This window comes from Carcharhinus amblyrhynchos, chromosome 11 (assembly GCF_965287045.1).
Source record: "Carcharhinus amblyrhynchos chromosome 11, sCarAmb.v2.hapA, whole genome shotgun sequence".
Taxonomy (NCBI): domain Eukaryota; kingdom Metazoa; phylum Chordata; class Chondrichthyes; order Carcharhiniformes; family Carcharhinidae; genus Carcharhinus; species Carcharhinus amblyrhynchos.
In genome coordinates, this window is record NC_137334.1 from 22,830,984 (window position 1) to 22,857,096 (window position 26,113).

At 45.7% G+C, this 26,113-nt stretch overlaps 1 protein-coding gene across 2 annotated transcripts; it reads right to left on the bottom strand.

The window, feature by feature from the left end:
* Positions 1 to 376: 376 nt before the first annotated feature.
* Positions 377 to 26,113, bottom strand: s100b (S100 calcium binding protein, beta (neural)). Of its 2 annotated transcripts, none has more exons than XM_080198201.1 (4): positions 25,935 to 26,113; positions 15,213 to 15,365; positions 6,203 to 6,371; positions 377 to 697 (listed from the first exon to the last, which is right to left on the bottom strand). In XM_080198201.1, the coding sequence occupies exons 2-3, from the start codon at positions 15,348 to 15,350 to the stop codon at positions 6,225 to 6,227; spliced, it is 285 nt and encodes a 94-aa protein (XP_080054327.1). In that variant the 5' UTR covers positions 15,351 to 15,365; positions 25,935 to 26,113; the 3' UTR covers positions 377 to 697; positions 6,203 to 6,224. The 2 variants fall into 2 exon arrangements, with proteins under 2 accessions (XP_080054327.1, XP_080054326.1); XM_080198200.1 differs by having other exon boundaries at positions 15,213 to 15,369.

Below are 26,113 nucleotides of genomic sequence, written 5' to 3' on the forward strand. Positions count from 1 at the left end.
GTGTCAGTGTGTGTATGAGTATGTGTGACTGTTTCTCAGTTTGTGTGTGTGAGTGTGTGTGACAGTGTGCGTGTGTCAGTGTGCATGTGTGTGTGTGTGCGTATGTGTGAGTGTGATTATGTGACTGTGTGTGTGTGTGTGTGTGTGTGTGTGTGTGTGTGTGTGTGTGTGTGTGTGTGTCAGTGTAAGTGTGTGTCAGTGTGAGCGTGTATCTGTGGATGAACAATATCAGACTGGGTGCTGTGTCCGATACCCAGCACTGGAGCTCACACAAAAACACTGCTCAGAGGACCCAAACCAGATAGATGCAGCATCTTGGGAGACAGCTGGAATCCAAATAACCGGACAAGACAGCTGCAATTGTTCAAAGTGACTGCTTTTATTTATGGATCCATTACAGACACCTTTAACCATTTACAGATCCAGCCTCGGCTGGTTATTGTTAATCCTTTATTTGATTAAACAGCTCTAGGCATTATGCATTCTCCATCAGCATGGGTTGAGAGACATTACTTTCAGAGTTAGTGCTGTCCATCAGTATCTGCAGCTGAAAGCCACGCGAGAAGCTGGATAAAGGGCTTCCTCACATCTACACCGAGGCCAGGGTTAGTTTGCTAGCGATGTGCTTGCCTGGAACTGCCCATCACTTCTGCAGTGCAGACAGTTTTCTGCCTTGGGGTTCGCGTTTCCCAGCGTCCTGTGAAGGAACAGCAGGTGAATAAATTCAAATACAACAAGAGCTCTTCGGGAACCGTTCTTGTTAAAGAATGGTTTCTGGGAAGAGAAGAATTTCGCTGTCCTGGGATTGAAACAAGGGAGCTTTCCTGATACACGGACACAACTACCAAAGCTTCAGAATGCCCAAGGCCTCCATTCTTCATTCAACAATAGCAGGATTCTCAGGGCAATTTAGCATGGCCAATCCACCTAATCTGCACATCTTTGGACACAAAATGACAATTTAGCATGGCTAATCTACCTAATCTGCACATCTTTGGACACAAAATGACAATTTAGCATGGCTAATCTACCTAACCTGTGCATTTTTGGACACTAAAGGGCAATTTAGCATTGCCAATCCACCTAACCTACACATCTTTGGACAGAAATTGATAATTTAGCATGGCCAATCCACCTAACCTGCACATCTTTGGACAGAAATTGATAATTTAGCATGGCTAATCTACCTAATCTGCACTTCTTTGGACATGAAGGGGCAATTTAGCATGGCCAATCCACCTAACCTGCACATCTTTGGACTGTGGGAGGAAACCGGAGCACCCAGATGAAATCCAAGCAGACACGGGGGGAACGTGCAAACTCCACATAGACAGTGACCCAAGGCTGGAATTGAACCTGGGTCCCTAGCATTGTGAGGCAGCAGTGCTAATCACAGTGCCACCGTGCCTCCCAGGAGATTTAAATCCCCAGCCCTTTAAACTCAGAGGTAAGGGTGCCATCAACCGAGGCAAACAGCTGAGGCAAACCGTTCCCCTCAGTTTCTATATTCTGTGAAAGATCCCTCAGCCTTACTCTCAGGAGTATCCGAACATCCATCGTACATGATACACCTTTGACCTATGACCTTAGTGTGACACCTACGTAACCTGAGCTGTTCAGCCATTATATTCCACCACCTTTTAACTCTTGTTGCAGCTTTAACAAAACTGTTGTCCAAACTTTGAAAGGATTCAGTGCTAATTGATTTCATTTCACACAGTCACTGTTCTGTTCGGAGGAGTCTTGCAAGATTCTTGTTCATTTAACACTCCAGTCTTGCGGTTTGTCACTTTACCTGGTACCGCTCAATAAACCGCTGGGACTAACAGTATTGATTTAGCTTAACCTTTCAAAAACAGGGCTTGTCTCTTCCTCCATCTCCTCTATCCCTTGAAGCCAGATCAACTCACTCCACAATTCACCTCATTATTATCCACATCGAGATGAGATTTGGGTACGCTGCTCGTTTGTTAAATAACAGTGATTACAAAAGAATACAAATTACCCAGTCGCAAAGATCTAACTTTAATTAAGTATGTATTAAAAATGCATTGAAATAATCAGTCAATCAATGCACAATCGTCATCTGTAAACCAACTTGCTTGCTATTCAGAGTTCTTGATTGAAACGTTTGAGATCCTGAGGGGTAGGATGGATGTGGAAAGGATATTTCCCTTTGTGGGTGAATCTAGAACTAGGTACGGCACGGTAGCACAGTGGTTAGCACTGTTGCTTCACAGCTCCAGGGACCTGGGTTCGATTCCTGGCTCAGGTCACTGTCCGTGTGGATTTTGCACATTCTCCTCGCGTGGGTTTCCTCCGGGTGCTCCGGTTTCCTCCCACAGTCCAAAGATGAGCAGGTTAGGTTGATTGGCCATGCTAAAATTGCCCCTTAGTGTACTAGGATGCTTAGGTTAGAGGGATTAGCGGGTTAAATATGTAGGGATATGGGGGTGGGGCCTGGTTGGGATTGTGGTTGGTGCAGACTTGATGGGCTGAAGGGCCTCTTTCTGCACTGTAGGGTTCTATGATCCCTAGGTGTCACTATTTAAAAATAAGGGGTTGTTTATTTATAGTGAAGGAACAGAAAATACAGTGGTGAGCACTGCTGTCTCACAGTCCCTGGAACCTGGGTTCAATTCAATTGTGACAATAATAAATAAATTATAAATTATTTTCCTTTTATCCACTATCAGTGAAATATTTTATTTGCCATTAACTGTTCAGCTCTGGTTCCTGCTCACTAAGGATGGTAGATGGGTTTTAAGAGCACTCTGCAAGAATGCCACAGCAAAACCAAAGTCAATGGGACTATCTAGATCTGGAGATTAGTGTGCTCAGCATAAGCACACATCGAGTCTGAACTCTTTGACAGCGGGGATGACCTGATGGATGTGTACAGTTCACAAGGGAGTTTGTATTGCCTTTAATGCTCTGATAATTTTGGACTGAAGAATTTGATCCAACAAATCGCCAGCTAATTGACTTCAATTGCTGCAGATTGCATGCTGGACAAGTTCCCTTCCTCTGCCGGCTGTCTGGCACATCCAGCTCTTGAATAAATTGCGTGCAGGGCTAAGTGAGGCAGTGCAGAGAAGGACATGGCATGGCTCTACCCCCTGCTTGTGTGAATGAACTTTTCTGCCTTCAGGCACCTGATTGATTTTATTGGGGGTGCGTTGCTTACAGATCAATGTGTCTTAAAGCAGTCTTTTCTGTAGCTTAACAGTAAGTCAGTTAGGTTTGGACTGACAAGTGGCAAGTAACACTCATGCCACACAAGTGCTAGGCATTGACCATCTTCAACAAGAAAGGATCTAACCATTGCCCATTCAATCATCACTGAATCCCCCACTACCAATGTCCTTGGAGTTACCATTGACCAGCCAAACAAATACTGTCACTACAAGAACAGGTCAAAGGCTGGTCCCGCAGCAAACAACTCATCTCCTGACTCCCCAAAGCCTATCTACAAGGCACAAGTCAGGAGTGTGATGGAGTACTCCCCACTTGCCTGGATGGGTGCAGGTCCAACAACACTTGAGAAGCTCAACACCATCCAGGACAAAGCAGCCCCTCTTGATTGGTACCCCTTCCGCAAACATTCACTCTCTCCACCACTAACGAACACTGGCAGCTGCGTGTACCATCTACAAGATCACTGCAGGAACTCACCAATGTTCCTTCGAAAGCACCTTCCAAAGCCATGATCACTTCCACCTAGAAAGACAAGGCAGCAGATACGTGGGAACACCAGCACCTGAAAGTTCCCTACACCTGGAATACTGTGTACAGTTTTGGTCTCCTTACTTGAGAAAGGATATACCGGCACTGGAGGGGGTGCAGAGGAGATTCACTAGGTTGATTCCAGGGTTGAGAGGGTTGGCTTATGAGGAGAGACTGAGTAGACTGGAGCTATACTCATTGGAATTCAGAAGAATGAGGGGAGATCTTACAGAAACATATAAGATAATGAAGAGAATAGATAAGATAGAAGCAGGGAAGTTATTTCCACTGGTGAGTAAATCCAGAACTAGGGGGCATAGCCTCAAAATAAGGGGGAGCAGATTGAGGATTGAGTTGAGGAGGAACTTCTTCACCCAAAGAGTTGTGAATCTGTGGAATTCCCTGCCCAGTGAAGCAGTTGAGGCTACCTCATTGAATATTTTTAAGGCAAAGACAGATAAATTTTTGAACAGTAAAGGAATTAAGGGTTATGGGTGAGCAGGTGGGTAAGTGGAGCTGAGTTCATGAAAAGATCAGCCATGATCTTATTGAATGGCGGAGCAGGCTCGAGGGGCCAGATGGCCTACTCCTGCTCCTAGTTCTTATGTTCCTATGAAGGTGGGGTGGGAGACTGTAATAGGACAAAGGGAACACAAATGGTGATGGTAAAGGCTGAGAAAGATGCGAAAAGCATCCATTAAGTGATCAGAATGTGTGAATGGCAGCACAAAGATGGAGATTGTCAGAGGACAACTTGAGGAATGTGGCAGTTGGCAAGTGGGTGGACGCGGGAGGGGGTGGGGAGGCGAGGTGGGGGGGTGGTAGAAATTTGGAAGATAAAATGGAAAGCGAGATTTCATAAATGGAAAAATAAAAACAAGACAATGAAGTAATAAAAATGGGTGAAAAGAAGAAATGAAATCAGGTAAATGGCAGTGGGCTGAAGGCTGAGTTTACAGTCTGAGCATTCATCATGTTACAGCTTTCCGGACCCAATGTCGTGATCCACTTTCTCAGAAGACTAAGGAAATTACGCATGTCCGCTACGACTCTCACCAACCTTTACAGATGTACCATAGAAACCATTCTTTCTGGTTGTATCACAGCTTGGTATGGGCTCCTGCTCTTTCCAAGACCACAAGAAACTACAAAAGATCGAGAATGTAGCCCAATCCATCACGCAGACCAGCCTCCCATCCATTGACTCTGTCTACACTTCCTGCTGCCTTGGAAAAGCAGCCGGCATAATTAAGGACTTCACGCACCCCAGGCATTCTCTCTTCCACCTTCTTCCGTCAGGAAAAAGATACAAAAGTCTGAGGTCACGTACCAACCGACTCAAGAACAGCTTCTTCCCTGCTGCCGTCAGACTTTTGAATGGACCTACCTCGCATTAAGTTGATCTTACTCTAGACCCTAGCTACAACTGTAACACTACATTCTGCAATCTCTCCTTTCCTTCTCTATGAACGGTATGTTTTGTCTGTGTTGTGAGCAAGAAACAATACTTTTCACTGTATGTTAATACGTGTGGCAACAATAAATCAAATCAAATCAACATTTGTGTGCTCTGCCCTTGCCCGTTACCATTCCCGTGGTGGGCGGGACAGGACAATTCTTGGACAGGATTTGGGGCCGATCATTTAGAATGGAGAAGAGGAGAAGCCTCTTCACTCAGAGGGTAGTGAATCTTTGGAATTCTCCACCCCAGAGAGCTGTGGGATCTCCGTGGCTGAATATATTTAAAACTGGGATGGATAGATTTTTGGAATTAAGGGATATGGTATGAGTGGGAAAGTGAGGTTGTAACCCCGGCTCAGCCGTATTTGAGTTTGGGCACTGTGGTCTATTCCTACTCCTGTATCTGATAGTCGCATGTCACACGCAGCACGTGTCCAGAGTGACAGACAGAAGCCTTAGTTTTATCTCAGCTGCGGTCCTTAACTCCATCTTCTAAAACCATCTCTAACTCCAGCTGTTTCTCCTTTAACAAAGGTAATGCTTTTCACCATGAGCTGAATGGGCCGCACAGTGGCACAGCGGGTTAGCACTGCTGCCTCACAGTGCCAGGGACCCGGGTTCGATTCCCGGCTTGGGTCACTGTCTGTGCGGAGTTCACATGTTCTCCCTGTATCTGCGTGGGTTTTCTCCAGGTGCTCCGGTTTCCTCCGAAGATGTATGGATTAGGTGGATTGGCCATGCTAAATGCCCCTTAGTGTCAGGGGGACTAGTTAGAGTAAACACATGGGGCTGCGGGGATAGGGTTTGAACGGGATAAACGCGGTCGGCGCAGGCTCCTTGGGCCGCATGGCCTCCTTCTGCACTGTGGGAATTTATGAAAGCAAACCTGAGGTTGGGGATTGTTACTTTTGGTAGACAACACCCATTAATGATTCTTAATTGTAACTCTATAGATGGATCAGCATTAAGACTGGCTTCTCACAGAATCTAACAGCTAGAAGGTGCAAAGGCTTACGTTGTGCTGCCAAGCCGTCCTCTTATTCATCTTCCTGGACAAAGAATTCATGACAGGCCGCGGTTGCCATGGCAATGAAGGCAACAAACTCCTGGAAATCGCACTCTGCGTCGCCGTCAGTATCCAGACTTTCCATTAACTTGTCGAGCGTCTCTTGGTCCTTGATGTCCTAAAGGTTGTTTTTTTAAAAGAAAGGACAAAGTTCAAAATGAAAGGCACACGCGTCTAACCCCGATCATTCTGCAGACGTTTACCTTCAATAACCTCTTTGCTTATAGAAAGTAGATCCTAAAGTCAAACAGCTCAATATTTAATCGTTGACCTCAAACAGTCGATGATAGATTTCACTCCAGCCTGACAATTTCTTCTCCAATTCTTTTCACGCAGTTTGTAACAAAATTCACACAAAATATATTCCTTTACTTCAAATGTTTCAATGTTTGTCATCTTGCGTGAGTTAGTTGTCTGATCGAAAATCAGAAACTAGAAGCAGGAATAGGCCAATCAGCCCTTCGAGTCAAATTCAATATCCTGACTCCCCCCTTCTGCTCCCATATCCCTTGATCCCTTTAGCCCCAAGAACTATATCTAATTTCTTCTTGCAATCACATATTTTGGCCTCACTACTTTCTGTGGGTGTGAATTCCATACATTCACCGCTCTCTAGGTACAGACATTTTTCCTCACCTCAGTTTTACAAGGTTTATCCCGTATCCTCAAAGTATGACCCCTAGTTCTGGGCTCCCCCACCATTGGGAACATTCTTCCTGAATCTACCCTGTCTAATCCTGTTAGAATATTAAAGTTTCTATGAGATCCCCTCTCACTCTTCTAAACTCCAGTGAATATAATCCTAACTGACTCAGTCTTGCCTCATGTGACAGACCTGCCATCCCAGGAATCAGCCTGGTAAACTTTCGCTTATGCCCCCTACAGCAAGGACATCCTTTCTCAGATAAGGACACCAAAGCTGTACACAATACTCCAGATGTGGCCTCATCAACACCCTATACAATTGCAGCAAAACATCCCTACCCCTATACTCAAATCCTCTTGCTATGAAGACCAACATACCATTTGTCTTCTTTACTGCCTGCTGTACCTATGCGCTTACTTTCAGTGACTGAGGCACGAGAACTCCAAGCTCTTGTTGAGTATCCATCTTCTACAATTTTACATCCACTCAAGTAACAATCTGTCTTCCTGTTGTTGCTACCAAAGTGGATAATCTCACATTTATCCACATTATACTGCATCTGCCATGCAGATGCCCACATACTCAGTCTTTCCAAATCACACTGAAGCATCTCTGCGTCCTCCTCACAGCTCACCCTCCCACCCAACTGTGTATTATCTGCAAATTTGGGGATAATACATTCAGTTCCCTCTTCCAAATCATTAACATATAATGTGAACAGTTAAGGTCCTAGCACAGGTCCCTGAGGAACCCCGCAAGTCACTGACTGACAATCATAAAAAAGACCCATTTATACCAACTCTTTGCTTCCTGTCTGCGAACCAGCTTTCTATCCATCTCAAGGTATTACCTGCGATCCCACAAGCTTTAACTTTATGTAATAGGCTGTCCCATGAGATCTTGTCGAAAGCCTTCTGAAAGTCTAAATAAAGCCACATCCACTGGTTCTCGCTGGTTACATCCTCAAAATGAACTCAACGTTTTGAATGCAAACATCCTGTGGATTTGGTTTGAATGTATGTGACCGGCAACTCTCTGAATAGATATTTCCTCCAAACCGCTTGGCCCCAGTCACTGTTTGAAGGTGATGGCTTCGCCTGTCTTCTTCACCCTGTCTGAAGACACTTCCAACCCCACCCTGGTGGCGGGATTCACAGCAGCGGAGGTGGCTCATGATGAGTCGGTGAGATCTTCCAGTCCCGCCGAGGTCTATGACATTTTGTATGGCTCATTTGTTGTCCTGTCCCATCACGGTTGGGAGGGTGACTATCTTCGACAGGAAGGGCTAGAAACTTCTACCCAGAGAGTTGTCCAGATCAAAAAAAACTTCCATGGGCAATGAGAAAGAAGATAAAGATATTTTGTACAGTACAATTCAGTGTAAGTATTGGTTATTTCCCATTGATGTGGGATAGTCGTAAAGTCTAAATTATGTCCCCACTACTGATTAATTTTTCCTCTATTGTTTAATAAACTAGGTTGGCATTTGAAACTTAGATCATTGAGGACGAGGATTCTGGATCAAGAAGCAGAGTCATAGGCAGATTCCTAGGTTTAGTAACAGTTGGGAACAAAAGAGTTAAGGTGACTTACACCTAACAAGATAATGTTAACAGTTTGGCTATATATGAATGCTAAACCCTATTAAAAAGGAATGAAAGATGACTTTCATGTTAAGAATCTATTTTCATATTGAATGATAATGGTGTATTAATATGAATTAAGCTTAAACTATGAAATATTCACCACAGTGAATAGACACAAACACTGCAGAGAGTATAAAAGTTCAAAAGTTCACTAGAGAAAGTCATTTAGTTGGCAGAAAGGTGTTTCTTCAGAAGGAACTCTTCAAAATGCAGCTAATGAAAATACAACAAAACTTACTCCAACTTATAAATCAAAGACAGGGTTTAGTAAAGAAACATCATTACTCCAAACTTGAGGCCTCGCCGTGGGCCACTCCAAGCTCCCCACAATTCTACATCATTCCTTTTTATAGTGAATTAGCTGGTCAGCTGATTATTACATCATTCTGTCATGGTTCTATGGTTTACTGGGTCAGCTGACCCTTACATCTTCTTTCCATTGGTCACATTATATCCTAGACAAGGTTGTCACAGGTTACATTCTGACAAAAGGTACTCAGGTGATATTATCCTTAGAGAGACATAGCAGTGAGGACGTAGACCATGCCAGGGGGTGGATATCCGGTTTTTGAGTTAGCAAATGAAAGATTATTAAGTCAAGTAGTGCATTGCAATTAGCTGAGATAACCGTTATGTTTTGGACTGAAATGAAATCAAGTCTAAGCTCATCAGGAGGAATACCTTAGATATCAGGAAGGTATAAGTGTATTGGACTTTGGCTCAGTGCCTCAGATCTTTGGAGGGGCCTTTAGCACTAACTCACAGCTAATTGACCATCCAAAGGCCTCCCAAGATTAATGTTTTGTTTGTTTTGTGTGTCTTTTATGTTTAAATAAATTTTTGCTTACTCCTTGAACTGAGATTTCTTTTCTTTGTGAATTCATTTCTAAGTTTTGTTAAGTTTTGAAGAGAATCAGGGCACCAACAGAGAAAACTCCCACTACAGTCATGGTTCAGTGAGGTGTTTTCGTTCGGCCATCTTGCGAACTGAGGGATAATTCTGTCAAGGCATGTGACATCGTGGCACAGTGGTTAGCACTGCTGCCTCACAGTACCAGGGACCTGGATTCGATCCCGGCCTCAGTCACTGTCTATGTGGCGTTTGCACATTCTCTCTCTGACTGAGTGGGTTTCTTCCAGATGCTCTGGTTTCCTCCTACGGAGATGTGCAAGTTAGGTGGATTGGCCACGCTAAGTTGCCTCTGAGTGTCAGAGGGGCTTGCAAGGGAAATGCTTGTGGTTACAGGGATAGGGCCACCACTGTGACCACACCTCCAACTTCTTGGGCTTTAAGTTCTAGTATTTCATCCTTACTGCTCTCTACCTCCCAGGCTTCTTTTGATACTCCTTAAAACCTTATTCTTTGACCAAGCTTTTGATCACCTGAACCGATATTCCCTCACGTGACTCTGTGCCAGACATCAATGATTGTCTTGTGAAGCACCTTGGGACTCTTTATTGTGTTAAAGTTACAAAACAAATATAAGTTGTTGTTGCTTCCCTATTTCTAAACGGATATATAGAAATCTCCTACTGTGCTAATGGCGCTCTGGGTTTTGGCCCATTGAGTCTGCATCAATAACAATCCCACCCAGGCCCTATCCCCAAAACCCCACATATTTACCCCACTGATCCCTCTAACCATTGATGTGGAGATGCCAGCGTTGGACTGGGGTGGGCACAGTAAGAAGTCTCACTATACCAGGTTAAAGTCCAACAGATTTATTTGGTAACACGAGCTTTCGGAGTGCTGTTCCTTCATCAGGTGAGTGATTCACAAACACGGCATATATATAGACACAAAATAATGGTTGGAATGCAAGTCTTAACAGGTAATCAAGTCTTTACAGGTACAGACAATGCGAGTGGAGAGAGGGATATTCACAGGTTGAAGACTTGCATCCGGATAGGTTAAAACCTATGCATCTGGGGACACTAAGGGGAAATTTAGCATGGCCGATCCAACTAACCCACACATTTTTGAAGTGTGGAAGGAAACTGGAGCACCTGGAGGAAACCCATGCAGACACAGGGAGAATGTGCAAACTCCAGTGACTCAAGCCAGGAATCGAACCCGGGCTCCTGGAGTTGTGAGGCAACAGAGCCGACCACTGTGTCGCCGTGCTGCCCGACTCGCGGATTCCACATCAACGTTGACACCTGGCTTTATACCCCCTCCAAGACCAACTGAATAAACCCGATAATCTCCAGCCTCCGTGCCACATTGACAGGTCAGGGACTCACCTGGCTACAATGAGGCAAATACCTGTTTGAAATATATTGATGCTAGTCCCTTCCGTGTGAATTCTGAATGGTTTCTATTGGAACATGCTTCTGATTTTTGAGGGAAATAGTGAATAGGGGTCTTTTTCACAGTCAGACGCACAATATCACCCAGAGAAATCCTTTGTTGCTCTGTGTCGTTCGATTCTGGGATGGACACCAATTTTTCATTAATTAGCCACATATCGCTGAGGAGAATACAAAGAGAGTGGGGAGGTCCGGGCCTTTGAGGAAATACTTTTCATTCGACTCACGTAGAGCGCAGAGCATTCCCTGTCTCCTTTTTGTCAGACAAGAACTTCTTGTGGAAATCTTTGTTTCCCTGCAGTGGGCGTCCACCATCCCACAGAGCATCGTCACTCGCTGTTGCTGAAGACCGTATCGGCATTCTCCCAATCTCCCAGTGTAATCCTCAGTGGAGTGTTTGGATCCAGATCAGAAACTCCAAGATATGTCATGAAGGTAGCCTGGACCCCAAGTTTTCCTTCTGAATTTGGCATTCGGGTGAGGATAAGACGTTTCACTCCACTTTGCCACACTACCAGAAGGACGTGGCGGCCTTAGAGAGAGTGCGGAGGAGGTTTACCAGGATGCTGCCTGGTCTTTGCTATGAGGAGAGATTGGGTAAACTGGGGTTGTTCTCCCTGGACAGACGGAGAATGACGGGAGACCTAATAGAGGTGCATAAGATTAAGAAGGATATAGAGTGAACAGTGGAAAGCTTTTTCCCCAGGTTGGAGGCGAAGATCACAAGGGCTCAAGGTGAGAGGGGGCGAGGTATAACTCAGATGTAAGAGGGACGTTTTTTACACAGAGGATGGTGGGGGCCTGGAATGCACTGCCAAGGAAGGTGGTGGAAGCAGGCACACTAGGGTTGTTTAAGACTTCCATTAATGTCTGTATAGCCTGTTGTATGTCTATTTATGTTTGTTGATGTCTCCTTTTACATCCACAGGCGATTCGGTCTGCCTTGTTGTCCAACAAGGGGCATACACGCGTTGGGTTGTGCGAGGGTTGCTCTTGGATGTTGCTTCAAGAGTTGCCTAGTGCTTCACGTCGTTAGTGTACGCTTAAACTGGACCAATTGACGGGCAACTCGTCAGCTCAGTGACTATCACTGTTTGCTGTACAGTTACAGGGACCCGGGTCGGATCTCCAGCTTGGATCAATGTCTGTGGGATCTCCCCGTGCTTGTGTGGGTTTTCTCCGGGTGCTCCGGTTTCCTCCCACACCCCAAAAACATGCTTTTTAGGCTGATTGGTGTCAATAAATTGTCCCTGAATTGGATCTCCCTTAATCTGGCACACATACAATTCCCTAAATTTGTACCCCCTTTATTGTGGAGTTCCACTAGAGGTAGACAAAAATGTCAATGATCGATGAAAGACTTGAATAAGGCATTCACTGAGTGTTAAAATGGGCGGCACGGGCTTGTAGGGTCAAAGGGCCTGTTTCCTGTGCTGTTCTTTGGTCTTTGTATGATTCAAGTGACCCACTAGGGAGCTTTTATCAAAAAAACTTTATTTAAGAACACAGTTTGAATCAAACAAACAGAATTACCATAATTTTTACCAATTTAAATACGTAAATGTGACAAAGTATAATTCTTAACAGCTAGCTATCTATATTAGTCCAAGTAGCACCATATGGTCATATATCCCTTCAGAACCAGGTAATACCAAAATCTAGTATGCTTACCTGGATGCTAGATTTCCAGCCTTTGTTCTTTGCTCTTTAACACCTCTGGACAGATATCCAGATACCTATCTTCTGCCTCTCATACAGCAACCTCCAGAGAAAGATCCAGCCCCAAACAGTAGAATCTCAGAGACAGAGACTTATTTGCCATCCCCATTTCAAGAGAGGCACTGCTCTCCACCACCACCAAGCAGCATTTGACCTTGATTCCTCTGTGTAAGCCTAGCTCCACCCAGTCACCTGATATTACTGTCAATCATCACAATCGAGTCCTACTCAGAAAAACCCCAGGGGAAAACACTAACAACAAAAGTAGCATTAGTCCAGATCAAAATACACATGCTAGCAATTAGGTGCAATTATGCTGCTGCAGTAACAATAAAGGATGTTGATTGCAGACTCAATGGCACCGATAATAAACAGAAACTGCTAAAATAGATCCTGCACGAGAAACATGACTAAAATACATTTCTTAAAGGCACAGTATCGTCACAGAAGGACAAATGTAGCACCTTATGCCTTTTCTTAGGATAGTCACTGCTCCCCTCATTGTTATTGCAGATGATGGGGTAAATCCCAGTTAAACTGCAAGTGTTTACAATTGCTGACGGGCTCATTGCACTCCAACTTTCTACGCACAAGTACAGGTCAGATCTCCACTTGTATGCTCACCGGCTCTCCACTCACACCCAGAGAGCAAATTATGTCATCCTCTCGTGGCTGAGTGTAACAAAGTGGGAGATCACAACAACAAGCTGAGTGCCGAGCTCAGTGCTCTCTCGATGGTTTCCATTCTGTTATTACGGGAAATATGACCCCTCTACCCAAATGCCTAAGATGTGTTTGGGATTCTGCGTTAGGACTGAGAACCAACCTGTAAAATCGACCTCAACATCTCAGGTAACCACAACTACTAAAGTCTACACTCCACCTTGCTATGCTCAGGGAATCAGGAAGTGCCAGCACTATCCCTCATTTTATTGCACACATTGGCAACATGGTTGTGTTACTAGACTCGTAATCCAAAGACATGGGCATAGATGTCAACATCGAATCATAGAATCTGTACGGTGCAGGAGGAAGCCATTCAGCCCATCGAGCCTGCACAGACTACAATCCCATCCAAGCCCTATCCCATAACCCCATGTATTTACCCTGCTAATCCCTTGACACTAAGAGGCAATTTAGCACGGCCAATCCGCGTAACTTGCTCATCTTTGGGATTGTGGGAGGAAACCGGAGCACTCGGAGGAAACCTATGCAGAAACAGTGAGAACATGCAGACTCCGCACAGTCAGTGACCCAAGCTGGGAATTGAACCCAGGCCCCTGACGCTGTGAGGCAGCAGTGCTAACCACTGTGCCACCGTAAAGCTCTAGCAACTGGGATTTAATTGATTAAATCTGGTATTACGAAGAAATAGCGGCTGTGCAAAAAAAACCCATCTGGTTCCCTAATGTCCTTAAGGGAAGGAAATCTGCCATCTTTACCCAGTCTGGCCTACATGTGACTCCAGAGCCACAGCAATATGGTTGACTCTCAAGTGCCCTCTGAAATGGCCAAGCCAGAAAGTGGCTTACCACCAGGTTCTCAGTGCAATTAGGGACCTTGTCCATTTCCTATGAGCGAATGAACATATTTTGTTCTCTGTTGCTTCTCGAAAAGTGAGCAACGTAGGCATTCCCACACAGGAAGGAAGACAGAGAAACTACATCAGAGAGAAAGATACTCCCTGGGCCGCTCCTGTAACCTTCTTGGGGGTTACTTCATTGCAAATGTGCCCCTCTTGGGTCTGGGAACCACAAGGCTGTGGACAACAGCCAATAATGAAGCAACTCCTCATTCAATGGGCAGCAGGGTGGCACAGCGGTTAGCACCACTGCATCACAGTGCCAGGGGCCTGGGTCCATTTTGTGGGTCACCGTCTGTTTGCACATTCTCCCCATGTCTGTGTGGGTTTCCTCCGGGTACTCCAGTTTCCTCTCACGCTCCAAAGATGTGCAAGTTAGGTTGATTGGCATCAGGGGGATTCACAGTAAGAAGTCTCACAACACCAACCTGGACTCTAACCTGGTGTTGTGAGACTACTTACTGTGTTTACCCCAGTCCAACGCCAGCATCTCCACATCAGGGGAATTAGCAAGGATTATGCAAATAGGGCCTGGGTGGGATTGTGGTCGGTGCAGATTTGATGGGCTGAATGGCCTCATTCTGCACTGTAGGGATTCTATGATTCTATAATTTTATGCTCCAGTTTCCTCCCACAGTCCAAAAGATGGGCTGGTTAGGGTGCATTGGTGGTGCTAAATTCTCCCTCAATGTACCCAAATAGGTGCCGGAGTGTGGCGACTAGGGGATTTTCACAGTAACTTCATTGCAGTGTTAACGTAAGCCTACTTTTGACACTAATAAATAAACTTTAAACTTTTCAATGTATCTGATGACACCTAGTGGTCCTAAACATCAAATCAGCACATTGCTCTGTGTGCGTGTGTGTGTGTGTGTGTGTGTGTGTGTGTGTGTGTGTGTGTGTGCAGATGGTGTAGCAGGATAAGCAACATAGCTCACAATGTCTCCACATGAAGACTGTTAGTTGTGAGAATTCTTCCCAACCTGTGCCCTGGTATCCAGATCAGAAACACAACCAATTCCTTCCGTGCTGATTAACAAACGCGTTTGTACTCACACCAATGAAGTTGGAAAGCTCATTATTAATGAGTTCCTTCAGTTCCGCCTTCTTTAACTTCAGCTTGTCTCCCTCTCGCCCGCTGTACTTGTGAAAGGTTTCAATAATTGTCACCATCGCATTCTCCAGGTCAGACATTCTGTCGGGAAAAGCCTGCCTGAGAGTGAAAAGAGGGGAAAGTGTGTCATTCCATTTCTTACTCACAGCTCTGCTTTCAAATCCCTCCAAGACTTCACTCCCTCCTCCAGCTCTCTATGCCATCCCCCTATCTCTGTAATCTCATCCAGTCCCTACAACCCTCCCTATCTCTGTAACCTCCTCCAGTCCGTACACCCCTCCCTATCTCTGTAACCTCCTCCAGTCCGTACACCCCTTCCTATCTCTGTAACCTCCTCCAGCCCTCTACACCATCAACCTATCTCTGTTATCTCCTTCAGTCCCTACATCCCCTCCCTATCTCTGTAACCCCCCCCAGTCCCTACAACACTCCCTATCTCTGTAAACTCCTCCAGTCCCTTCAACACTCCCTCTCTCTGTAACCTCCTCCAGCCGTCTACACCATCACCATATCTCTACAACCTCATATGGCCCCTACACGTCTCCCTATATCTGAAACATCCTCCAGTACTCCCTCTCTCAATAACTCCCTCTAGCCCCTACATTCCTCCCCGTCTCTGAAACATCTTCCAGCTCCAAACAACCCTCAATATCTTTGTAACATTCTCTAGCCCCTACACATCTCCCTATCTTTGTAACTTCCTCCAGTCTCTACAACTCTCCTATCTTTCTAACGCCATACAGCCCTCTACATCCCCTCCCTATCTCTGTAACATTCTCCAGCCGTTACATCCCCTCCCTATCTCTGTAACTTAAGAACATAAGAAATAGGAGCAGGTGTGCCTCAGGGATCTGTTTTGGGGCCACTGCTGTTTGTAATTTTTATTAATGATCTGGATGAGGGTATAGTTGGGTGGATTAGTAAGTTTGCTGATGACACCAAAGTCGGAGGTGTGGTAGATTGTGAGGAAGGGTGTCATAGTTTGCAGGGTGACTTAGAAAGGTTGCAGAGCTGGGCCGCGAGGTGGCGGATGGAGTTTAATGTGGAGAAGTGTGAGGTAATTCATTTCGGTAGGAATAACAGATGTGTTGAGTATAGGGCTAACGGGAGGACTTTGAATAGTGTGGAGGAGCAGAGGGATCTAGGTGTATGTGTACATAGATCCCTGAAAGTTGGGAATCAAGTAGATAAGGTTGTTAAGAAGGCATACGGTGTCTTGGCGTTTATTGGTAGGGGGATTGAATTTAGGAGTCGCAGCGTCATGATGCAACTGTACACAACTCTGGTGCGGCCGCACTTGGAGTATTGTGTGCAGTTCTGGTCCCCACATTACAGGAAGGATGTAGAGGCTTTGGAGAGGGTGCAGAGGAGGTTTACCAGGATGTTGCCTGGTATGGAGGGGAGATCCTATGAGGAGAGACTGAGAGATTTGGGGTTGTTTTCGCTGGAAAGAAGGCGGCTAAGAGGGGACCTTATTGAAACATATAAGATGATTAGAGGTTTAGACAGGGTGGATTGTGATAGCCTTTTTCCTAGGATGGAGAAAGCTAGCACGAGGGGGCACGGCTTTAAATTAAGGGGGGGGTAGTTATAGGACTGATGTCAGGGGTAGGTTCTTTACCCAGAGGGTGGTGAGGGACTGGAATGCCCTGCCAGCTGCAGTTGTAAATGCGCCTAGTTTGGGGGCGTTTAAGAGATCTGTGGATAGGTTTATGGACGAAATGGGATTGGTTTAGATTAGTGGGTTAGTGTTGTTCTTTTTTAAAAGCTGGTCGGCGCAACATCGTGGGCCGAAGGGCCTGTTCTGCGCTGTAATAGAACATAGAACATAGAACATAGAACATTACAGCGCAATTTATATTATTTATTTATTTATTCCTGCACACTTTGCACAAAAACTGACCCCTCTAACGAGCTAGAGCTATAACAATTCCAATCAATATTAGTAAAGTTAAAATCCCCCATAACAATTAACCTATTACTTTCACTCCTAACCAGGATCGTCTCCGCAATCCTTTCCTCAACCTCTCTAGAACTTTTAGGAGGTCTATAAATAATAATATAAATTATAAATAATATAAATAAATAATGTTCTATGTTCTATGTTCTATGAGTAGGCCATCTAGCCCTTCGAGCCTGCCCCGCCATTCAATAAGATCATGGCTGATCTGAAGTGGATCAGTTCCACATTCCCGCTCTCTCCCCATAACCCTTAATTCCCTTGTCCATCCAAAACCTATCTACCTGTGACTTAAATATATTCAGCGAGGTAGCCTCCACCACTTCAACGGGCAGAGAATTCCAGAGATTCACCACCCTTTGAGTGAAGAAGTTCCTCCTCAACTCTGTTCTAAACTGCCCCCCCTTATCTTGAGGCTGTGCCCTCTGGTCCTGCTATCCTTTCTAAGCGGGAAGATTCTCTCCACCTCTACCCTATCCATCCCTTTCATTATCTTATACGTCTCAATAAGGTCCCCCCTCATCCTTCTGAACTCCAATGAGTACAGACCCAGCCTATTTGGTCTCTCTTCATAGTCCAACCCCCTCATCTCCGGTATCAGCCTAGTGAACCTCCTCTGCACTCCCTCCAAGGCCAAAATATCCTTCCACAAGTGCGGCGCCAACTCCCACCAACCCTTTCACCCCCTGTCTATCTCTGTAACCTGCCCCAGTTCCTACATCACTCCCTATCTCTGTAACCTCCTCCAGCCTCCTATACCCCTCCCTATCTCTGTAACTTACTCCAGCCCGTACAGCCCTCCTTATCTCTGTATCCTCCTCTAGTCCCTACAACTCTCTCTATCTCTGTAACCTTCCCCAGTCCCTACATCACTCCCTATCTCTGTAAGCTCCTCCAGCCTCCTACACCCCTCCCTATCTCTGTACCCTACTCCAGCCCCTGCAGGCCTCCCTAGCTCTGGAGAATTTATGAAGAGAGGGACACTGGCTACTAAGGGAACATTGATAAAGTCGCACTCTGTGAATAAATCTATTATTATCAAGAAAAGTATTCCCTTGGATGGGATTTTCCGATCTCGGGGCGAATGCTGCTGGAGAATCCCATCCTCAGTGCCTCATTTCATACCTTACCCATTGGCTTAGGACTGAAATAAAAGTCTACAAAGCCAAAACTCCAGCATGGTACTGAGGGAGTGCTGAACTGTCAGGAGTGGTGTCTTTGGAACGAGATGTTAAAACAGGACCCCAGCTTCCTTCTCAACTGATTCCGATATACACAGAACCATAGAATCCCTATGGTGGAGAAGGAGACCATTCAGCCCATCGAGTCCACAATGACCGCAATCCCACCCAGGCCCCATTCCCATAATCCCACATATTTACCCTGCTAATCCCCCTGACACTAAGGGGCAATTTAGCCTGTCCAATCAACCTAACACACACATCTTTGGACTATTCAGTGAAGGAAAGTGTTCTTACTCAGTGTTCCCTCAATCAGGTTGACAGAGGTGACCTGGCCAGCTGTAGTTCAGTCAGTAGACGTCTCACCTCTGGGTCTGAAGGTTGTGAGTTCAAACCTCGCTCTGGGATTTGAGCACAGACTTTGAGGCAGATACTCCAGTACAGGTAGATCATCTCAAACAGTGCATCCCTTTGCTCCAGGCAAAGTACAGACACTAATAAACCAGCCAGCACTTGCACTACTCAAAACACAGGGCAGAACTCTACCATTACGCCCACCACACAATCAATGTGGGGGAGGATCCAACAATGGAAATCTCCATTGACCTCGGGTGGGAATTTCCAGTCTCGCCCGAGCGCAGCTGTAAAATCCTGTGTACTGTGTCCAACATTCGATGTGATTCTGCAGTGGGGCAGCACTTGTTAAACAATCCTGATTGTGTTAAGAATAACACTGAAACGTAATAAAAGATTATCAGTCAGGCATTCAGCTCACATGCATGTGCTACAAGCTACATGCATTCGCACACATGGCCCTGTCCCATACAGGCAGGACATAAGAACATAAGAAATAGGAGCAGGAGTAGGCCATCTAGCCCCTCAAGCCTGCCCCGCCATTCAACAAGATCATGGCTGATCTGAAGTGGATCAGTTCCACTTTCCCGCTTTCTCCCCATAACCCTTAATTCCCCTGTCTATCAGAAACCTATCTACCTGTGACTTAAATATTTTCAGCGAGGTAGCCTCCACCACTTCAATGGGCAGAGAATTCCAGAGACTCACCACCTTTGAGTGAAGAAGTTCCTCCTCAACTCCGATCTAAACTGCTCCCTCCCCCCTTATATTGAGGCTGTGTCCTCTAGTCCTGCTGTCCTTTCTAAGCGGGAAGAATCTCTCTACCTCTACCCTATCTAGCCCCTTCATTATCTTATATGTCTCTATAAGATCCCCCCTCAGCCTTCTAAACTCCAACGAGTACAGACCCAGTCTATTCAATATCTCCTCATAGGCTAACCCCCTCATCTCCAGTATCAGCCTCGTGAACCTTCTCTGCACTCCCTCCTAGGCCAATATATCCTTTCACAAGTGTGGCGACCAAAACTGCACACGGTACTCCAGTTAAGGGGCATGTTCAATAATTGCATTTTTTCTAACTAAACAAACATTTTGGGAACAGCCAATGCTTGTTTCATTCCCTTTGGCCTTGGCCAATTAGAGTCATGCCATTTGGTTTGGATGTAAACAGATGCTTGGCAGTTAACTGTTCCCTGATGCAATCTCCATGACAAAGCCTCGACCAATCAGACTCACTTGTCAGCCATTGAGCATCCTCTTCTCAATGTTGCTCCAGATTCCTCTGTTCCCCTACTCCGCTCTGTTTTCCTGGAGTCACGTGTATCCCCTTCAGGGATCGAGGGTGGTGGGGGTGGCAGGAAGGGGAGGGCTGCGGAGGGGGCGGGGTGGTGAGGCAGGAAGTGCTGCCAAGCGAGTGCATGAACAATTCTTGCTGCTGTTACTATTTTACCCACTATCCTTGCTCTGTGGTGGGCCAGTGTGGATAGATTTGAGCCATTTTCTTTCCCATGTCAGAAAGAATGGGAGAACAAAAATAAATCACTTGGCAGATACGCTGGAGACCTAGTGCTCACGATAATGATCGAATGATGCACTCATCAACAAAGGGCTTAATGCAGTGAGATTCTGTCTGTCTGTAGCACTGCAGACTGTTGCCACACCATTCCCCCAGTTAAAACCTCATCAGACTTTTAGTAAAGAAATAATAATCTTAGGAGGTCACCCTGTATTTCACAGGGTAAGCACAAGGTCAACAAGAAAGTACAAGTTAGAGGGATCTGTGATCAAACAGCTAAGGTTTTAGATTTATTTATTAATCACAAGTAGATTTACATTAACACTGCGATGAAGTTACTGTGACAATCTCCTAGTCACCACACTCTGGCGCCTGTTCAGGCACACTGAGGGAGAATTTAGCACGGCCAATGCATCTAACCACATCTTTCGGACTGTGGGAGGAAACCGGAGCACGCGGATGAAACCCATGTAGACATGGGGAGAACATGCAGACTCCGCACAGACACTGATCCAAGGTGGGAATCGAACCCGGGTCCCTGGCGCTGTGAGGCAGCAGTGCTAACCACAGGTTGGAAGTTGGGAATCCTGCGGTGAATAACTCACCTTCTGACTCCCCAAAGCTTGTCCTCCATCTATAAGGCACGAGTCAGGAGTGTGATGGAATACTCCCCACTTGCCTGGATGGGTGCAGCTCCAACAACACTCAAGAAACTCAACACCATCCAGGACAAAGTGGCCCCACTTAATGGCACCCCATTCATCATCTTAAACATTCGCTCCGCCCACCACCAATGCACAGTGGCAGCCATGTGTACCAACTACAAGATGCACTGCAGGGTTTCTTAGATACCACCTTCCAAACCCACAACCAAGAAGGACAAGGGCAGCAGATACCTGGGAACACCACCAACTGAAGGTTCCTCTCGAAGCCACTCACCACCCTGTCTTGGAAATATATCGGCCATTCCTTCACTGTCAGTGGATCAAAATTCTGGAACTCCCTCCCTAATGGCACTGTGGGTGTACCTACACCTCACAGGGACTGCAGCAGGTTCAAGAAGGCAGTCCACCCAGCTCCTCTTGCAAGGGGCAATTAGGGATGGGCAACAAATGATCATAGAATTGGGCAGCACGGTAGCACAGTGGTTAGCACTGCTGCTTCACAGCTCCAGGGTCCTGGGTTCGATTCCTGGCTCGGGTCACTGTCTGTGTGGAGTTTGCTCATTCTCCTCGTGTGTGCATGGGTTTTCTCTGGGTGCTCCGGTTTCCTCCCACAGTCCAAAGATGTGCGGGTTAGGTTGATTGGTCATGCTAAGAAATTGCCCCTTAGCGTCCAGGGATGTGTAGGTTAGTGGGATTAGTGGGTATAATATGTAGGGATATGGGGGTAGGGCCTGGGTGGGATTGTGTTCGGTGCAGACTCGATGGGCCGAAGGGCCTCTTTCTGCACTGTAGGGCTCTATGATTCTATAACTAGCGACGGCCACACCCTGTGAATGAATATGGAGAGAAGCCACTCAGATTTAGCCAGAACACACATCAATCCTGTCTCCCAGTTTCTGCTCATCGAGACACAAGGGAGACATTCATGGAATAGAATCAGCGCAATAACCAGTCACAAGGCTGATCTGAAATTGCATTACAAGGGAAGAAAGTTAGCAGGAAATTTTTGTTCGCACAAAGACAGATCAGCGCAAGTATTAGTGACAAAAAAAATTTAAAATTAAACAACTGAATGACGAACCTTTTTTTTCTGGATGGGTTCACTGGGATTCCCTTTCCATTATTATCTTGAGGAAGGATGACACTGTAGACAGTAATCGGTCTCAGGAGCAAATACAAAACCTAATGGTGGCACAGTGATTAGCACCACTGCTTCACAGCGCCAGGGACCCGGGTTCGATTCCTGCTTGGGCCACTGTCTGTGTGGAGACTGCACATTGTCCCCATGTCTGCATGGGCTTCCTTTGGGTGCTCCGGTTTCCTCCCATATTTCAAAGATGTGCAGGTTAGGTGGATTATTAGGGGGATTAGTAAGGTAAATACATGGGTTTATGGGAATAGGGCCTAAATGGGATTGTGGTTGGTGCAGACTCGATGGACCGAATGGCCCCCTTCTTCACTGTAGGGATTCTAAATGTCCCGTTGCCCTGAAAAGTAGGAATTTAAATGTGGACTAACCTTTTGGGCACAATGCAGTCAAAATGGCTCCCAGCAGGAATGGTTGGCTCTTTCACCGTTACCATGGGGTTGTGACACCAGGGATTGCTAATTTAGGTGGTGGGGAATGTTTGATAGACTGAGCTAATAGATTTGACAGCGAGCATTGTTCTCTTGCTATTGTTGTTATGCTTGATTTTGTTCAGTGTTTGCCACAAATCAACATCAAATGAGAAGGGAATTGAAGCAAGTTTATTCATTTTTAAGTCAAAGCTTAAAGGTCGCGTGGAAACCCAAACCAATCACTTCACAGATACCACCCAGAAACCACCCCACTCCCCCCCCCATCCCAACTGTGGCAACTAGTTCACTGGTGAGAGATTGGCAGCAAAAATGGCTACCTCCAGATGTTGGCAGCTAGACAGATATAAGACACTGACACTTCACTGAATTAGGAGCAAGTCTACAAATCTGTGCTCCTTTGTCCAGGAATGTTCATGAAGCTTTTCTAAAGGACCACAGTCTGGTTCAGTGACTGATTTGCCGATACGATGGGGAGAATGAATCGGAGCAGGTCATAACACTCTTTGCTTTCACAGAAAGGGAGGCTCATGCTTCCCGAGCATGGTTCACAGTCTCAGGAATTCTCCAAGTAGAGTAAATGAAGAGTCTTTTGAAGTGATGGCAGTGTTGTAAGGTAGGAAGTTTGCCAAGGCAGCCAATTTACACACAGCAAGATCCCGCAAGAATCTTTTAGAATGTCACTTCAGGGGCAAATATTGGTCAGAAATATCGGATGAATTTTTTTTTATTCGTTCGTGGGACATAGGTGTCACTGGCTGGCTAGCAGTTATTGCCCATCCCCTTGTTGCCCGAGGGCAGCCGAAAGTCAACCACATTCTGTGGCTCTGAAGTCACATGTAGGCCAGGCCAGATAAGGAAGGCAGATTTCCTTCCCTAATGAGGCATTAGTAAACCCAGATGGGTTTTTCCTACAATTGGCAATGGTTTCCTGGTCATCAGTAGATTCTTAATTCCAGATATTTTTTATTGATTTCAAATTCCACCATGACAGGATTCGAACCGGGGTCCGCAGAACATGAGCTGAGTTTCTGGATTAATAATCCAGTGGTAATACTACTAGGCCATTGCTTTCCTAATCTTCTGCTCTTCTATAAAATAGTGCCGTGACTTCCTTTATATGAGCCGAAAGGACAGATGGGGCCTTAGTGCATTATCAGATCAACATCCAACAGCGTAACCCTGTCTCAATGGGACAAGAGCTTCAGGCTAGATGGAGTCTCTCATGCAGATAGTAGCTGATCAGGAGAAGCAACACCTACAGTACGCACACTGATATGGTACTAGACTGAAAGATGGACCAAAGTGGTGGGGGGGGAGGTTGTGGGAGGTGGAGAGGGAGTGCATTGGGTGTTTGAGAGGCTGGCACACATGCAAGCATCAACAAACTACACCCTAGGGAGTAGTAACTTTATTGAGGGGAAAGTGCACCCCCTGAACTATACGTTACCCACAACTCTGTGTCTGGGAAGGAGGGGTACATTGTGCCGGCGAATTGAAGTCTGTGGGTGGCCATTCACATGCAGGAAGCCCAGTAGGCAGCAATAAATACAATGCTTATCTCAAATTCCATTACAATCACTTCATTGTTCATGGAAGTTGAGCAGAAATGAATTGGCAAGGGAAATGTTGTATGCTCCACATTTACAGCACGGTGGTTAGCACTGCTGCCTCGCAATGCCAGGGACCCGGGTTCGATTCCCAGATTGGGTCACTGTCTGTGCAGAGTTTGCACATTCTCCCCGTGTCTGTGTGGGTTTTCTCCAAGTGCTCCGGCTTCCTCCCGCACTCCAAAGATGTGCGGGTTAAGTGGATTGGCCACGCTAAATTGACCCTTTGCATCGGAGGGGCCAGCTGGAGTAAATATTATGGAGTTGGGTCTGGGTGGGATTATAGTCGGCGCAGTCTCGATGGGCTGAATGGCCTCCTTCTGCACTGTAGGGATCCTATGATTGCCATTCAGTATCTCAACACATTTTTGTAATGTTGCTATTTGTATATTACACTCAAACACATTCAGAAAAATACAGAAGTGGGTCATTGCGTCCATCAGCTGACCCTTTAATCCTTATCCAATTACTTCCATTCCTTCACACTTCCCCCAATGCCCCATGCCTTATTTCTTTTCCCCTTTACAACTATATTTCCATTTCCCTTTTCACAGTTATGCGTGGATCTGCTTCCAGATCACAAGAGCGGGTAGATTTAGTGCTTGCTGCTTTTACCTCGCACACCATCTCAGTGAAGCAATTGGAGAAGGATTGGGTTCTCCATCAACCTTTCCTCCAACATGGCGCCAGAGCCTGACGACTACTTGAAAGCTGTGCCCAGCGTACCCCCTGATTCCACCTTTTACTCTCATTCTATCCTCCTCTATTCTATCTCTTTTAAACTCTCTAACAATGACTGTCTACACTTCCCGCTGCCTCAGCAAAGCAGCCAGCATAATTAAGGACCCCACGCACCCCCGACATTCTCTCTTCCACCTTCTTCCGACGGGAAATAGGTACAAAAGTCTGAGGGCGCATACCAATCGACTCAAGAACAGCTTCTTCCCTGCTGCTGTCAGACTTTTAAATGGACTTACCGTATATAAATTGATCTTTCTCTACACCCTAGCTATGATTGTAACACTACATTCTGCACCCTCGCCTTTCCTTCTCTGCTTTGTATAATGTGCAAGAAACATTACTGTATACAAATATATGTGACAATGATAAATCAAATCAAATCAAATCCTCTGTTCATTCTGAATTAGATGTAAACTTTGCAACAAGTTTGAACTAAGACCCCAAAAGTACAAGGCAGTGATATACACTTTCAGTAAAAATTAAGACAAGGAGGTAAACAGATTTGATGACTAAACTATCCCTGTCTTCCAGAATGATCTACCTTGCAGTCCCAGCCTTTCTCTTTATTGTTAACTTAAGATCTTCAGCATTTTCAGCTTTCTCGTTTATCTTTTAGTCCAGTAGATAGGAACAGTAACCTTCAAACATTCTCAGTGAGAAAGTTACCGACACGCTATCAGAGTGCAGCCACACCCCTCATCATAACTCTCCCCAGAACATGGACAGGAACTGGAGCAAAAAAAAAAGCAGCAGCGTTGAGTCCCATTCCCTGGAGACCCGCAAATTTGTCCCTTTCACTATTGATCCAAGTCCCCTTTGAAAGGATTGAGTCCTACACCCATTCCGGCAGGGAGCTGGAGTTTTCTCAGCTCAACCCTGGGCAAACTTGGAGAGTGGCTTGATTCCAGTTCCTGCACAATAGGATATTTATTATCCCAAAAGAAGATTTTTCCATCAGTACTTATTTTAAAGGCATTAAGTGCGATGGTCTTAAATTGGCAGAGATCATATCAATGCATCGCACTTTTAGTCCAGGCAGAACAGTTTCATTCTCCTTACCTTGGTGTGATTCCAGCAAAGTTTCAGTGCGGAGCTTCTGGAAGTTTTGCTGTCAGGCACTGACGTTTTTATCCGCTCTGAGTGGTGAGTTCGAAGCTGTTATTGAAATTACTGCAGTCCCAGTGCGGATAGATTCCACCAATCCGGTGGCTGAGATTCCACACATCCCTCAGACCGAC